Below are 17,243 nucleotides of genomic sequence, written 5' to 3'. Positions count from 1 at the left end.
ACAGTAAAAGACAATTTTTTTTATAGCAATTTTACTTAAAGTGACACTAAAGGTTTGTTTTTTTTTATTTTTTAAATAACAAACATATCATACTTACCTCCACTGTGCAGCTCGTTTTGCACAGAGTGGCCCCGAATCTGCTCTTCTGGGGTCCCTCGGCGGCTCTCGCGGCTCCTCCCTACATCTGATAACCCCCTGGGAGAAGCAATCTCCTGGGGGGTTACCTTGCAGGCGCGCTCCCGAGTCTAGCACTCGGCGTTCATAGACGCCGAATGCAGGACTCGGCCCCACCCCCTGGCGCCCGCGTCACTGAATTTGATTGACAGCAGCGGGAGCTAATGGCTGCGCGGCTATCAATCTATCCAATCAAGAGCTGAGAACCCCGGCCGGAGAGAGAGCGCATCCCCGTGCGACAAGTTCGAGGGTTCAGGTAAATAAAACGGGGGTCTGGGGGGCCGGTCACTGACAGGCATTTATTCACCTTAATGCATAGGATGCATTAAGGTGAAAAAACATGAACCTTTACAACCCCTTTAAGAGTAAGTGCAAACCCTCAAAATCCCCTTTAACTGGGAAAATATTTTTCACAAGGAAGATGTGACTGATGGAAGCCTGGAATAGCTGTGCTCTAATTCTAATTCCACATGATGGGCACATTTTTCAGTATGGTATACAATAAGGAGATTGTGGAACATATGTATTAGCTATGTACCTTATGTATAATACACTCCAATACATGTAGCCTTAGCCTCCCATACAAATGGCCACCATATACAGTATATAAAAAAAAAAGACCATCAAGACCTTTAAATAATAGACAAAATTGAATTGATAACCACAAACATGATAGTAATCTAAAAGAGCGAAGGAATAAAAAGGTGGTACAATTTACAGGAAGAAAATTCCTTCTTGATCTCCGAAGACAATTGGATACTCCCTGGATTAACATTTTACAGTGTTATTTCTTATTCTATAAATTTTAATAGTAAAAATATGAGTTATATTCCGAGCATTTAGAAATATTGTGCAACCCAATTTGATGACTTTGATGATACACAAACTGCACATCTAGAGCAGGTTTCTTCAAAGTATGGCCCACAACAGGATTGCCAGTAGCTAGGGACAGGTTTCCTTTCCGCTGTACCATCTTTCTCCAAGTCAGTTGGTTGCTAGGATTGCTGACATCCTAGAAACTGATAGTGTGCTTGTCCCAGCAGGGGTACTGAACTTCCTCTATCCATACCTGCTCCAGCTCCTGGCTCCTTTCTTGCTGCCGCACTAATTACAGACATGCTGTAAGCAAGGTGAGGGATAACCAATGGTAGGGAATCTGATATAAGGGGGGACTCCTAAATAGGACTAAGGTGATATAAGGCATGCTCTGATACAGATCCTGATGTAAGGGGGTTTTGATGGGGACCCTGATGTAAGGGGGGTGATGGTGGCTCTGATGTGAGGGCTGACTTCTGAGGTGGCCTCTGATGTATGGGGGCTCTGATGTGGACCTTAATTTAATGGGGCTCTGATGGGGACCCTGATGCAAATGAGGGCTCTGGTGGGGTCACTGTTGTAAGGGGGGCTCTGCTGGGAACCCTGATGTAAGGGGGGACTCCTATGACCCCTTTCACACTAGGGTGCTTGGCAGGTGCTACAGCGCGAAAAATAGCGCCTACAAAGCGCCCTGAAAGAGCCTCTCCTGTCTCTTCAGAGTGATAGCCCTGAGGGCTTTCACACTGGAACGGTGCGCTGGCAGAACGGTAAAAAATGTCCTGCTAGCAGCATCTTTGGAGCGATGAAGGAGCAGTGTGTATACCGCTCCTCCACCGCTCCTGCCCATTGAAATGAATGGGCAGTATGGCTATCCCGCCGGCAAAGCATTGCTCCAGCAGTGCTTGCGGGTGGTCTTAACCCCTTCTCAGCCGCTAATGGGGGTTAAAAGCACCCCGCTAGCGGCCGAATACCTCCGCAAATACGACGGTAAAGCGCAGCTGAAAATAGCGGCGCTTTACCGCCGAGGCCGCCCCCGCCCCAGTGTGAAAGGGGCCTAAGACAGACTCTGATTCAAGTGTCAGAGGGTTATTGTGGGTGTCAGTAGGCTATCATTCCGGAGCACCAAAGTCTGTGTAATATTAAAGTGGAACCAAACACATTAATTTAACGGTTTCAAAAAACAGTTGGATTCTAGGCATGTCAGGAATGCTAACTGTCACATTTGTGTTCTCAACCAAACTGTCAAACCATCAAATGGCTGGAGTCATAACTGATCACATGTGCAGCATCATGGCAGTTGCAGATCAAACAGAGGCCAAGATGGCAGCTTCCTTGGCTGAAAAGGATAGGAGGGTTTACTTCTGCTTGTACTGTATATTTTTGTTCATTAATGGTTTGATGTGTCAGAGTGACATTTTTCTCAATCACAAAATTCTAATAAATGTAGACAGCATGTATTTCAGAATTAACAATCAAAGGGTCAGCCGAAGCACATCTGGAAAAACGACTTTCACACCTCTGTGTAGATAATCCTATTCTATATTGCAAACGTTAACTAGACATAAAATATTAATGTTATTGTAAGATTACTTTATATACTCTTTGAATGAAAACCAAAAGACTTACATCAAGGAAACTAACGTCAATATGCAAATCAATATCCACATCATCAATTGCTCCGTATTCCCTGCAGGACAGAGGAAATGTGAAATATTCAGATAGAAATAAAAACTAGTCATCTTTAAAAAGCTGGGCTTCAAAGAAAAAAATGATGAGATAAATGTAAAATGACATGTGGATGTACTTCACATAGAATACAAATACTGTACGATAACATTTGCAAGCAGAACATTTTTGCAATCTTTATATAGTGCCAGCATGTTACAAACAACAGTACAGTATACAGAATTATGTACATCTGAAAACTGTCACCTAGGAGCTTACCATCTAGTGTTCAATACATACACATTCTAGGCCAATTTGATCAGAAGCAATGAATCATAGGTTTAAAGTAGTTGTTACAGAAAAAACAGCAAAGTCCTTGAGCGCTAAAGCTGTAGATCGTGTGTGGAGGTGTCATAAACCAGCAAGGTTTAATGGACTGGAATCCAGTGCAGCCGCCAACCATTGGAACAATGCATATGCAGGAAAAAAGAACTTCAGAGTGGTGCTCTATGAGTTAAATCCAGAAAGTACATATGGAAACCATTAGTTAATGAGGAAGCTTGTTTATTGCACTGTGGGCCAAACAAACAAGGACTGCGGAAAAACTCTAAAAACTTGAAAGAACTGCAATAATAAATTATAAAAATATATACAAAAATTAATGTTAAAAAGCAAACAGTACCACTGGTGACATCCGGGTGGAGAAGGGTTAAGACCATCCAAAGGGCTTGCTAGTCAAACATGGAAAAGGGGCGCCATAGGCCATGTTGGGATTGATGGAAGCCCGGTGAGACGGGTTGCATCCCGCTGCCTGCAGACAGATGGTCAGGCTGGTCCTGTGTCCAGAGGTGGTAAAAACGCAGAGTGCAGGAGGACACTGCCGCCCGCTGCAGTTCCTGAGATGAAGACAGGAGAGGACCGGACTGTGCTGCGGGTGGTGAGAGATGTGTAACAGCCGCCGTGAGATGTTTAAAAGGCCCAGAAGAGCCGAGCAGTACTAGATGGACCAGGGGCGTTTCCTCAAAGTCCTCCACCTGGATGTCACCAGTGGTACTGTTTGCTTTTTAAAGTGGAGTTCCACCCATATAAAAGTCAGTAGCTACGATAAGTGTACCTGCTGACTTTCATTATTGGGACACTCACCTGTCCCACGGTCCAGTGATGCGGGCGTACGAAGCCCGCTCCTCTCCCCCTCCTCTCTGCGGCGTGTCACTGTGGGCGCATGGCTGTGGCTTCACAGCCAGGCACGCACTGCGCATGCACGAGCTGCGCTGCTCACTGTGACTGTCCGGTCAATCATCTGGGACCTGTCATGTGTCCCAGATGATTGCCGAGAGGGAGGGGGAAAGGTGAACTTTCTTCCGGTGTCGCGGTGCCCCGGGAGGAAGTGGGAGCTGGATCCCTCTAAAAAGAGGGTATCCACTCCACCCCCAAAAAAATGACATGCCAAATGTGGCATGTCAGGGGGTCACCTGCACTTAAAGCAGAAGTTCCATTTTTGGGTGGAACTCCGCTTTAACATTATTAATGTTTGTATATATTTGTATGACTTATTATTGCAGTTTTTAGAGTTTTTTCGCAGTCCTTGTTTGTTTTGCCCACAGTGCAATAAACAAGCTTCCTCATGAACTAACGGTTTCCATATGTACTTTCTGGATTAAACTCATAGAGTGCCGCTCCGAAGTTCTTTTTTAAAGTAGTTGTAAACCTGAGTCATGGAATTTGAGCAAAGCACATATATCTGTAGTGTTTACTTATCTCTCTCCAAAGCTCTAAATGTGGTTTCTCTCTGGTGCTTTGTTCCTCTGATATCAGCACTAGTCACTTCTGAGAAGTTTTCCCGACACATGAGATAAATTTGTGTCGTGATAGAGGTGGGGGGGAGAGCTCAGAACAGAGCTTGTCTATTCAGAAGACAATTCTGCTGTGTGTGGAGGGGGGTTTGTTCCTTTTCTCCAATCAGCTCTCACACACTGTAACTGCAGTCTCTCCAACCTTCCCTATGTGCTGCTGATAGATGAAGAAAGATTTTTAACACAGTCTGAACTTTTGAAGGGGTATAGAGAGGAGAACACAGCAGATCTACAGGTAATACCTTTGTAGGAGGATTTGTTTTATCTCTGTGTATCATCTGAGTTTGTACACTTCACTGGGTATATGTGAGGGTTTATATCCACTTTAAGTTTGGATGGTAGTAGGAAATAGAAGCTCTCTGAAGAAATCCAGCCATGAGGTGAGCATAATAACTCTATGAAGACAGTGTCCAAGGTGTGAACTGAACACAAAACACAAGTGGGCAAGTTGTTTGGCTGCCCTTGGTTTCAGTACTTATTTACTTTATGCTATATTTTAACCTCTTCCCGACTGCCCCATAGCAGATTTACTGGTACAGGGCGCCCCTCTGTGCAGAATCACGTATATATACGTGATTCTGCACTTCCAGGTTTCGAGCGCGAGCTACCGGCGGCTCACTCCTGCTGTGATTTTACACAGCGAGAGCCGATCAGCGGGTATATGTAAACAAGGCAGACTGCCAATCTGCGAGTACAGAAGACATGGATATGGATCCTGTGTTCCTGTAAAAAAGGAATACCAATCCATGCCTTCAAGAATTCAAAGCACCTCCCCCCCAGTAAGTAAACATTCCCTGGGCATACATTTAACCGTTTGATCGCTCGTAATGTTAACCCCTTCCCTGCCAGTGTCATTAGTGCAGTGACAGTGCATAAGTTTCAAAAGTGTCCGCTAGGTGTCCTGATCTGTCCGCCGCAATATCGCAGTCCCCCTATAAGCCACTGATCGCAAAAAAATAAAAACTATCCCATAGTTCATAGACATTATAACTTTTGAGCAAACCAATCAATGTAGCAGAATACATATTGGCCTAAATTTAAAAAGAATTTAGATTTTTTTACTGGATATGTTTTATAGCAGCAAGTAAAAAATATACATATATATTTTTTAAAAATTGTCAGGTTTTTTTTTTTCTAGCGCAGAGAAAAGGGACAAACATTTTATTTGGGTACATCGTCGCATGACCGCACAATTGTCAGTTAAAGCAACGCAGTGCCGTATCGCAAAAAATGGCCTGGTCATGAAGGGGGGGTAAACCTTCCGGAGGTCAGGTGGTCAGAGTATAGTTTTCATTTAGTTTTTTTTTGGTACTAATTGCTACTATTGGTAATTTTATTGTTGTTGGTGTCTTGTTCCATTCGTTATTGGGATCTTGTGTTGTCTTTATTGAATGTAACTGTATCTTAATAATTTTCCTAATGCAATAATAAGTTAGTGACCTGCAAAAAGCATGCAGCAAGTAAAGTTGGGTCTCTTGATTAGCATGCTTGTTTCAGGTCAGTGACTCAGAAATGATTAAAACCACTGGATCTGCATGACACTCTGGCTATTAGAAATTTTACAAGGAAAAATTAACAATTGCCTCTGTTTTCTGAGTAAAGCTTTATAAATTATTGGATTAGTATAACAGACAAACTCAAGCTCATATTAAAAACAAAATACCCAAACCAATTATTTAAAAAACTAAATGACTGCATTTAACATGTTTGTTGTTTACTTTATATTTCCAGTTATATTTAACTTCCCATCAGGAAAGGGAAAAACTGTTCATTAATGTTCACTTTGCTGTGTCATTCTGGCTTCACCCAGGTTTTTATTTTATTGGTCGCAGTGGTTGAACTTTACATCAAGACCTGACGTGTATAGAGACCCGGGATTCACCACAACCTGACTCTAATGCCGCGTACACACGGTCGGATTTACCGACGGGAAATGTTTGATGGGAGCTTGTTGTCGGAAATTCCGACCGTGTGTAGGCCCCATCGGACATTTTCCGTCGGAATTTCCGACAAACAAATTTTGAGATCTGGATCTCAAAAATCCGTTGTTGGAAATTCCGATCGCGTACAAAATTCCGACGCACAAAGTTCCACGCATGCTCGGAATCAAGCAGAAGAGCCGCACTGGTTATTGAATGTGATTTTTCTCGGCTCGTCGTACGTGTTGTACGTCACCGCGTTCTTGACGTTCGGAATTTCCGACAACATTTGTGTAACCGTGTGTATGCAAGACAAGTTTGAGCCAACATCCTTCGGAAAAAAAAATGGATTTTGTTGCCGGAATGTGCGATCGTGTGTATACAGCATAGACACTAAAGCCCCGTTAAACACCTGAACGTATTGGAATTGCAACAAAACATTCAGGAGAGCATATGTTTGTTGTTCCAAATCGATTTTTTATAAGTTCCGTTATTCTTTTGTCATTTTGGAAGATTGGCTATATTCGGGAGATTAGTCCTTCATTTATTTCAGATGCAACAGATGCAATAGTTAGGCCCCAAATTTTTCACATCTAAGAATTGCATTAGACCGTGGAATTGACAGACAATTATAAATTTACTTTAAATCACAAATACATTTATTTATATATTACCGTCCAAATAAAACGAACAGATCCAAATTAATCCGTATTCATTTGTTATAGTATTAAAATGACATCAGTGGTGAGGATAGGGGTGACATCAGTGGTGAGGATAGGGATGACATCAGTGGTGGTGAGGATAGGGATGACATCAGTAGTGGTGAGGATAGGGATGACATCAGTGGTGGTGAGGATAGGGATGACATCAGTGGTGGTGAGGATCGGGATGACATCAGTGGTGAGGATAGGGATGACATCAGTAGCAGTGGTGGGGATAGAGATAACATCAGTGGCAAACATAGGGTTGACATCAGTGGCAGTGGTGGGGATAGGAATGACGTCAGTCCACTGCCACTGATGTCATTCCTATCCCCACCACCACTGTTACTGATGTCATCCCTATCCTCCCCCCTGCCACTGATGTCATCCATATCCCCACCACTGCCACTGATGTCATCCCTATCCTCACCACTGCCACTGATGTCATCCATATCCCCACCACTGCCACTGATGTCATCCCTATCCTCACCACTGCCACTGATGTCATCCATATCCCCACCACTGCCATTGATGTCATCCCTATCCTCACCACCGTTACTGATGTCATCCCTATCTCCACCACTGATGTCATCCCTATCCTCACCACTGATGTCATTCCTATGCTCACCACCACCACTGTTACTGATGTCATCCCTATCCACACCACTGATGTCATCCCTATCCCCACCACCCCGACTATTACTGATGTAATTCCTATCCCCACCACCACCACTGTTACTGATGTCATCCCCATCCTCACCACTGATGTCATTCCTATTCTCACCACCACCACTGTTACTGATGTCATCCCTATCCTTACCACTGATGTCACCTCTATCCTAACCACTGATGTCATCCCTATCCTCACCAGCGTTACTGATGTCATCCCTATCCCTACCACCACCACCACTGATATCATACCTATCCCCACCACCACCATTACTGATGTCATCCCTATCCCCACCACTAATGTCATCCCGATCCCCACCACTGATGTCATCTCTATCCCCACCACTGATGTCATCCCTATCCCCACCACTAATGTCATCCCTATCCCCACCACTAATGTCATCCCTATCCTCACCACTGATGTCATCCCTATCCCCACCACTGATGTCATCCCTATCCTCACTACTGATGTCATCCCTATCCTCACCACTGATGTCATCCCTATCCTCACCACCACCGTTACTGATGTCATCCCTATCCCCACCACTGATGTCATCCCTATCCCCACCACTGATGTCATCCCTATCCCCACCACTGATGTCATCCCTATCCTCACCACTGATGTCATCCCTATCCTCATCACTGATGTCATCCCTATCCGTTACTGATCATCTACTGTCATCCCTATTCCCACTACCACTGTACAATAAAGGATACTCTGGGGACATATCCGGGGTCTAAACAGGAATATTTCACTTTAGACAACAGGGAGTTGTCAATTTCCATCTCCCCTGCAGAACTTCTATGTGCTGTACACAGGTATGTTCTCTACACATAGCACTGTGAACATTTCAGGGTACAGACACAGGAAACAGGTTACTATGCTCCTTACCATGTCTCCTCTTCTGAAACAACTCAGTGACTGTGTAGAGAGCTTACCTGTGTTCATTGCTGGACATGAGCCCCCTCCCCATCCGCTGGAGGAGAAGCCGACAGACTTGGAAAGCCTCTGAGTGAGGGGGAGGAGGGGGAATTCGGAGGACACAGGAACATCAAAGCCCAGGGGAGAGGTGTTGGAGTCTCACAGAGGAGAGCTTGCAGATAACAGCCAGAGCGTTACTGATGTCATCCCTATCCCTACCACCACCACCACTGATATCATACCTATCCCCACCATAGATGTCATCCCTATTCCCACCACCACCATTTCTGATGTCATCCCTATTCCCACCACTAATGTCATCCCGATCCCCACCACTGATGTCATCTCTATCCCCACCACTGATGTCATCCCTATCCCCACCACTGATGTCATCCCTATCACCACCACTAATGTCATCCCTATCCTCACCACTGATGTCATCCCTATCCCCACCACTGATGTCATCCCTATCCTCACCACTGATGTCATCCCTATCCTCACCACTGATGTCATCCCTATCCTCACCACCACCGTTACTGATGTCATCCCTATCCCCACCACTGATGTCATCCCTATCCCCACCACTGATGTCATCCCTATCCTCACCACTGATGTCATCCCTATCCTCATCACTGATGTCATCCCTATCCCCACCACTGATGTCATCCCTATCCTCACCACTGATGTCATCCCTATCCTCATCACTGATGTCATCCCTATCCCCACCACTGATGTCATCCCTATCCTCATCACCACCGTTACTGATCATCTACTGTCATCCCTATTCCCACTACCACTGTACAATAAAGGATACTCTGGGGACATATCCGGGGTCTAAACAGGAATATTTCACTTTAGACAACAGGGAGTTGTCAATTTCCATCTCCCCTGCAGAACTTCTATGTGCTGTACACAGGTATGTTCTCTACACATAGCACTGTGAACATTTCAGGGTACAGACACAGGAAACAGGTTACTATGCTCCTTACCATGTCTCCTCTTCTGAAACAACTCAGTGACTGTGTAGAGAGCTTACCTGTGTTCATTGCTGGACATGAGCCCCCTCCCCATCCGCTGGAGGAGAAGCCGACAGACTTGGAAAGCCTCTGAGTGAGGGGGAGGAGGGGGAATTCGGAGGACACAGGAACATCAAAGCCCAGGGGAGAGGTGTTGGAGTCTCACAGAGGAGAGCTTGCAGATAACAGCCAGAGAAAGGTAAGGACTTCACTGCTTTTGTCACGCTGCTTCCAGGTTTTAGCTGGGGACACGCTGCCATGGAAACAGAGGCACGTGAAGAACGTGCTTGTTCTAGATAGCAGCCTGGGTGTGCACCTCTTCACCAATCACACCCACATATCTTCCAGAGGGAGGGAGTGAAGGAGGGGCTGGATTGTGGAGCTGTTACCACCCCCTGCAAACTTTTGAACTGAAAAATAACTTTTATGCCCCATACACACGATCAGAAATTCCGCCAGCAACAGTCAGAGGTGAGCTTTTGGTCAGAAATTCCGACTGTGTGTATGCTCCATTGGACTTTTGCTGGCAGAATTCCAGCCAGCAAAAGATTGAGAGCAGGTTCTCTATTTTTCGGTCGGAAAAAGTTCCTATCCGAAAATACGTTCGTCTGTATGCAATTTGGACGCACAAACAATCGATGCATGCTCGGAAGCATTGAACTTCATTTTCTCGGCTCGTCATAGTGTTGTACGTCACCGCATTCTTGACGGTCGAAAGTTCAGAGAACTTTTGTGTGACTGTGTGTATGCAAGGCAAGTTTGAATGGAATTCCGTCTGAAAAACCATTCAAGTTTTTCCTGAGCACAGATACACGGAGGGCACCCACACACCGGACATCCTGAGGACACATCCACTGTGGGATGGTTGGATATTCATCCGCCCGTTGTACAGCCTTTATCACACAGGCTCCAACGATCGTCTGCCCTAAGTAGATCCGCCCAATACAGATTGGTCTGGCGTTCATTAAATACTTTATTTGACCCTGGTCAAACCCTTGATGAAGGTATTAGAATACTGGAAACGCGTCGAGTATTGGGGTACATTACCCCCTGGAGAGTATTTATAACACTATCATCATTCATCTGTATATCTTCGGTTCTGTTTCTGTATGGATTGTATATTTTTATATGTTGTAGACGTTTGTACGTCTTTTTTACTGTATACCATTAAAATATATTTTTTAACTTAAGAGTTGGTGGTCTATCAAAGTCCCAATAAGGGGGGTATTTTTCTCTGGTTTATCCAAGTTTTTTCTGACGGAATTTCCGCTCATGTGTACGCGGCATTAGAGGCTGATTCTGGGATATTCAAAAGACTATTCTACAAAAACAAAAGGGCTGAGGAAAGAAAGAAATGCAATGCAGGCATGAGGGTAACATGTACTACCTATTTTTGCATTCCCATACTTCTCCTTTAAGTTAACTTAATTTCCCCATTCCCAACTGACTTTGTTTGGCCACACACATACAAACTAAACGAATGGTCTCAACCCTAATACAAAAAGCATCTGAGTAGAATATTCACGCTATGCTCACTAGAATAAAAGAGAATGGATCCAAATCAATTTGGATCATTCGTAATGTCGTTACGTTATTTCAGATGCTTCAAACATTATCAAAAGGCCCAAACTATAGCATCATGTCATCCGATGAATACGAATGAATTTATTGTTTTCATTAGAATTTAGTTCGGATTAGTTGAAATTCTTCACTATTGTGATTCAGTGATTCAGGTACATTCAAATCTCCAAATCATACAACTTTTTTCAGAATTTCGATTTATAACAAAAAAAAAAAAAACGTCTAAAATGTACTATAATTCATGGTGCTAGAAGAATTCGGACAACGACGCGAATGTTCAGAAGACCTAAATGGTGCTGAGTGAGTTCTGTTAAAGTGTGCACTGAGACGGAGAGGATGGAAGAGGAAAACCAATTAATAGCCCTCAGTACCCATTTTCTGAACCTGTGCTTGGGAGATGCAAGATGGGTAAGCAACTTTAAAAGGTTAATTAACCACTTCAGCCCCAGAAGATTTTCCCCCTTAATGACCAGGCCATTTTTTTGCGATACGGCACTGCGTCGCTTTAACTGACAATTGCGCGGTCGTGCGACGTTGTACCGAAACAAAATTGACATCCTTTTTTTCCCACAAATAGAGCTTTCTTTTGGTGGCATTTGATCACCTCTGCGGTTTTTATTTTTTGCACTTTTTAAACAAAAAAAGACCAAAAATTTTGAAAAAAAAAAAAAACATATTTTTAACTTTTTGCTATAATAAATATCCCCCCAAAAAATAAAAAAAATAAACAAATTTCTTCATCAGTTTAGGCCAATATGTATTCTTCTACATATTATTGGTAAAAAAAATAAAAAATTGCAATAAGCGTATATTGATTGGCTTGCGCAAAAGTAATAGCGTCTACAAAATAGGGAATAGATTTATGGCATTTTTATTATTACTTTTTTTTTTTTTTTTACTAGTAATGGCGGTGATCAGTGATTTTTAGCAGGATTACTACATTGCGGCGGACTGATCGGACACTTTTTTGGGACCAGTGACATTTATACAGCGATAACTGATTACTGTATAAATAACACTGGCAGGGAAGGAGTTAACACTAGTGGTGATCAAGGGGTTAAATGTGTTGCCTGGGAGGTGTTTCTAACTGTGGGGGGAGGGGACTGACTGGGAGTACAGAGAGATTGCTGTTCCTAATCACTAGGAACAGACGATCACTCAGTACTTCCCTGTCAGAACGGGAATCGGTCTGTTGACATTGACAGAACCCTAATTCTGGCTCTCTGTGGAGTGATCGCGGGTGGCCGCCGGCCATGCGCATCAGCTCCCCCCCGCCATGCGTGCCTGCGATAGCTGTTAAAGGGACCGTCGTACCGGTACAGCAATTTGCGGGAACGAGCCGACCTGCCGCAGTATAATGATGGCGGCTGGTTGGCAATCGGTTAATGTTCCCCTACCCTGGAAAGTGGGGGCAGAGGAAGGCAGGTCTGATAACATTTGGAGAAACTTTCATAAATATAGGGCTGTTGCAGAGAGAACACCAGTATAAACTGGTAAAATCTGCACTCACTGGATGAAAAGAAAGACTTCTATGATTTAACATATCTGACATAAATCTGCCAGCAGCTATAAATAGTAGAAAAAGGTTTCCAAATGTACAGAGAACAGCAAAGCTGAAAAAAACACATCCATCCTCCCAAAGACTGTAGCAAAAAAAAAAAGAGGCATGATGGTAGTGAGCGAGGATCCTGTGCAGGATATCAGTGTTATCAGTATCTGATTCTTCTATATGTGGTAGCACAACTCGAAAGTTCAAGACTTCCTGTGTCCCTCAATGATTTAGCTTTAGCTAGGCTGTAATTGTTGTATAGTTACAAGAGAAGATTATTCTCTGCTGAGAACTTATAGTGTATGGTATTAAACTTTAAAGCAAACCTTATATTGCAGCTTACCAATTCTTAGATGTGATGGCTGCATTAGTGTTATTTTTTAGGCTATCTTTTCCTTTTATTTTCACCTGATGATCTGGCGAGTCAGTCTGTTTGTTTTCCCAAAAGGAAACTGATAAAGATTGCTGTAACTTCTTATAATGTGTGCACTGGAGTTTGGATTCAATTTGTTAGCGTATCCAAATCTGCTAGTACATCTACAGTGAGGGAAAAAAGTATTTGATCCCCTGCTGATTTTGTACATTTGCCCACTGACAAAGAAATGATCAGTCTATTTTAATGGTAGGTTTATTTTAACAGTGAGAGACAGAATAACAAAAAAAACAAAAAAAAAACAGAAAAACGCATTTCAAAAAAGTTATAAATTGATTTGCATTTTAATGAGTGAAATACAGTAACACTGCCCTCTCCCCAGACTGACAGTCCTGCTGTCCAAAGGTGCCCCCTGTGCTTCTTAATCCAGAGTGGGGGCACTCTAATACAAGAGGTGTGTTACTGGCCAGATCATTGGGTGGAAACAAAGGAAAAAAGCCTAAAAAAAGAAAACGAATGCAGCCATCACATCTAATGATTGGTACATTGAAATATATTACATTTTTGGATTTGCATTTATCAACAACATTTTAAAGTGGTTGTAAACGTCATCGGCATACGTCATCGGCACATGCACACTGACACAAATTGAAGCAATGGCACGTATGTACCATTGCTTCAGTGAGTGTGCCGTTACCGCTGGCATGCGCAGGAGTGACGCTGTGATTGGCCAGAGCCGCGATACCCCCAGGAGCGATGTCGGCCGCCGGAGTGGTGAGCGAGAACCGCTGTGGGGGTTTTGATCTCAGGTAAGTAATTCATAATGAGCTAGTATGCAGCCGAGAAAGGGTTAAAAACCACCGCAAAGTGCCTCTGCAGAGGCTCTTTGCCGGCGGTATTGCCGCAGTGTCCCATTGATTTCAATGGGCAGGGGTGGTGGAAGAGCGGTGGAGACACAGCAGCGGCACTTTCAGGTCGGTTTGCAGGTGCTATTTTTAGCGCAATAGCACCTGCAAACCGCCCCAGTGTGAAAGGGGCCTAAAGCCCAAATGCAGCTAAATGTAGGAAAAAGATAAAAACGTACAGAAAAGATAATACAATATAATCATAATGTAATAGCTGATCTGATCCTATACTGAGTACACTATGGCAGCAAATCACCATCCATAATATGTTTGATGCCTTGGTTGGTAATTCCCATTGTCTTGTTCATGCTGGTTGGTGCCCTGATCCCAGACAAGATGTCTCCTTTGGTGCTCTTTTATTGCATATATCCTTTTATATTGTTGTCTATCTGGTGGATATTCTATAAAATATGTTTTCTCCTGAAGAAGTGAACGTTGCTTCACAAAACACGCCAATTGTTAGGATTCCAACTGACTACTTCCTTATGCATATCTGTTACAACTACGTATCATTCTTTGATGTTTTTTCTGTATTATAAGTATGATTTTTTTTTTTTTTGCAAAATCTTTATTGAATTTTCACAATTGTACAGCAAAAGTTATTATCCAGAAAGGAAAATCCAGATAAGAAAACGGAAAATTATAATATAATAAAATAAACAGCAAAAAACAAAATAGAAAGACATATGCCTTTGAATAATAGTTTCTACTTTCTTTAGAATGCCTTGACCTGTATTTGTTGGGTGCAACTCTTGTAAAAGTCCCATGGGCAATTTCAATGTATGAGAGTTGACAAAGAATTTAAGCGGAAGTAAAGTTCGCTGTATTTATTTATTTTTTCAAGGCTCTCCTGGTGGGTTATGCCCTAATGTACTAGTATGCACAGCATATTAGTACATTTTTGCAGACTTATGCCACGTACACACGATCGGACTTCTGGTTGGAAAAACGATATGACGGCTTTTCAGATGGGATTTTGCTCAAGTTTGCCTTGCATATACATGATCACGCAAAAGTCCGCTGAAATTACGACTGTCAATAACGTGGTGACATACAACACTAGGACGAGCCGAGAAAATGAAGTTCAGTGCTTCCGAGCATGCGTCGAATTGTTTTCCGAGCATGCGTAGGAAGTTTGCACGTCGGAATTGCCACAGATGATCACATTTTCGGATAGGAACTTTTCCCGACCGAAAAATTGAGAGCATGCTCTCAATCTTTTGCCAGCAAAAGACCGATGGAGCATACACACGGTCGCATTTTCCAATGAAAAACTCTCATCGGTCTTTTGCGGGCCGAAATTCTGATCATGTGTACGCGGCATTACCTGTCATATGGTGTACTCCCAGCAGAGCACTGGGACCTTTGTGGCGGGCCCTGGGGCTTCCATCTTCACCCGGTCTTCCTTCCGGGTCCCATGCCTTCGGCCACTTGATAGGCCAGGCCGCGATGACACCACTTCCGCGCATGCACACGGGAGTCACATCACTGCGGCACGGATCGGGGTCATAAATGTTTGCTGAGCATGCGCGGCTCAGTGAACATGACAGCTGACAGGCAGAAGGATGCATTTATGACCAGGGGCGGACTGACCATTCGGGTACTCGGGCACTGGCCGAGGGCCCCATGCCACTAAGGGGCCCCATCAGGGTTGTCAGCCTCAATAAAACCAGGGACAGTATGTAAAAATCTGTGTTTTTTTTAAAAATCCCAAGATTATAGCTGCCCCGCCTCTCCAGTACCTTTTCAGTATGTGTATGTGTATTCTGTGTGTGTATACTGTGTGTGTATATTGTGTGTGTATGCTGTATGTGTGTACTGTGTGGCCCCATAATCTATTGCCTGGGGGCCCCATAATCTACTATTACCTGGGGGCCTCATAACCTTCTCCTATTGCCCGGGGGCCCCATAATCTCCTATTGCCCGGGGGCCCCATAATCTCCTATTACCTGGGGGCCCCATAATCTCCTATTACCTGGGGGCCTCATAATCTTCTCCTATTGCCCGGGGGCCCCATAATCTCCTATTGCCCGGGGGCCCCATAATCTCCTATTGCCCGGGGGCCCCATGAGTTGTCAGTCCGCCCCTGTTTATGACAGAAGAGACCAGTAGGGTCTCTTCTGTCATAAATACCCTGCCTGTCTGCCATTTGAAAAAAAAAAAAACAAGTTTACTTCCTCTTCAACCCTTACTCACTTTATCCAGAATTGAAATGAAAAAAAATGGCTGGAGTTTGTGTTTAACAAAAATACAATTTGACCAGGTCATAGTAACAGGGCCACCTCATAACCTGCTCCTTCATATATACTTCTTTTTCCTGGACAACCCCTACCGGCACATTCACCAGACAGAACAATGTAATCAGTTCTATACTTCCATGCATGGCGTAGCAGGTGATGTTCTGCCCATCTTCCCCCAATGCAGTACATGGTGCCTGAGCAGCCAAATACCCAGCCTCAACACTACCATTTGAAGATAAAGAGAAGATCCTTTGCTTTTGTAAGCTCTGAAAAGAAGCTTACACAGAGCTTGTCGCTCAAGGCTACAGCAGATGAATGGTCCACTTACAGCGAGTAAACTGTTATAAACACTACCTGCATGGAGTTTGCATGTTTCCCTGTGTCTCTGTGGGTTTCCTCCCACACTCCAGAGACATGCTTGTAGGCTAATTGGCTCCTGTATTGGCCCTAGTATGTGTATATATGAATGAGAGTTCAGATTAGATTGTAAGCTCCTTGAGGGCAGGGACTGATGTGAATGCATAATAAATATGTAAAGCGCTGCGTAAAAAGACGGTATTATATAAGTACCTGTAATAAATAAAATAAAGCAATACTTATTACCTGAGAGATACAGCGCTGGGCCCATAGATTTCTCTCACTGCTGCCAAGTCAGCTTCCAGCTGTGGATGCTTATGAAGTTCCCCATCGTAACTCACCTGCACAAAAAACAAAAATGTATGAGCAATAAAAAACCCATATAGAAAGCATCACACAGGACATGTCCACACAGCAAGATCATCAACTCATCTCCTCTTCACATCTCTTCATTTTTTTTTTTTTAATTGTTTATTTATAACATTTTTATAAAACAGACAGTA

The 17,243-nt window shown here is 43.6% G+C and overlaps 1 protein-coding gene across 2 annotated transcripts in view; it reads right to left on the bottom strand.

Annotated features, from left to right (window-relative positions):
- PARP8 (poly(ADP-ribose) polymerase family member 8) overlaps positions 1–17,243 on the bottom strand; it is a 416,167-nt gene that overhangs the window by 113,509 nt on the left and 285,415 nt on the right. For both annotated transcript variants that reach the window (XM_073622188.1, XM_073622196.1), the window contains exons 7-8: positions 16,987–17,081; positions 2,617–2,677 (exon numbers count right to left, since the gene is read on the bottom strand). In XM_073622188.1, coding sequence (XP_073478289.1) covers positions 2,617–2,677; positions 16,987–17,081 — 156 coding nt within the window. The remainder of the gene's footprint in view (positions 1–2,616; positions 2,678–16,986; positions 17,082–17,243) is intronic.

This window comes from Aquarana catesbeiana, linkage group LG01 (genome assembly GCF_042186555.1).
Source record: "Aquarana catesbeiana isolate 2022-GZ linkage group LG01, ASM4218655v1, whole genome shotgun sequence".
Lineage (NCBI taxonomy): Eukaryota > Metazoa > Chordata > Amphibia > Anura > Ranidae > Aquarana > Aquarana catesbeiana.
This window is presented reverse-complemented; position numbering and strand designations above follow the sequence as displayed.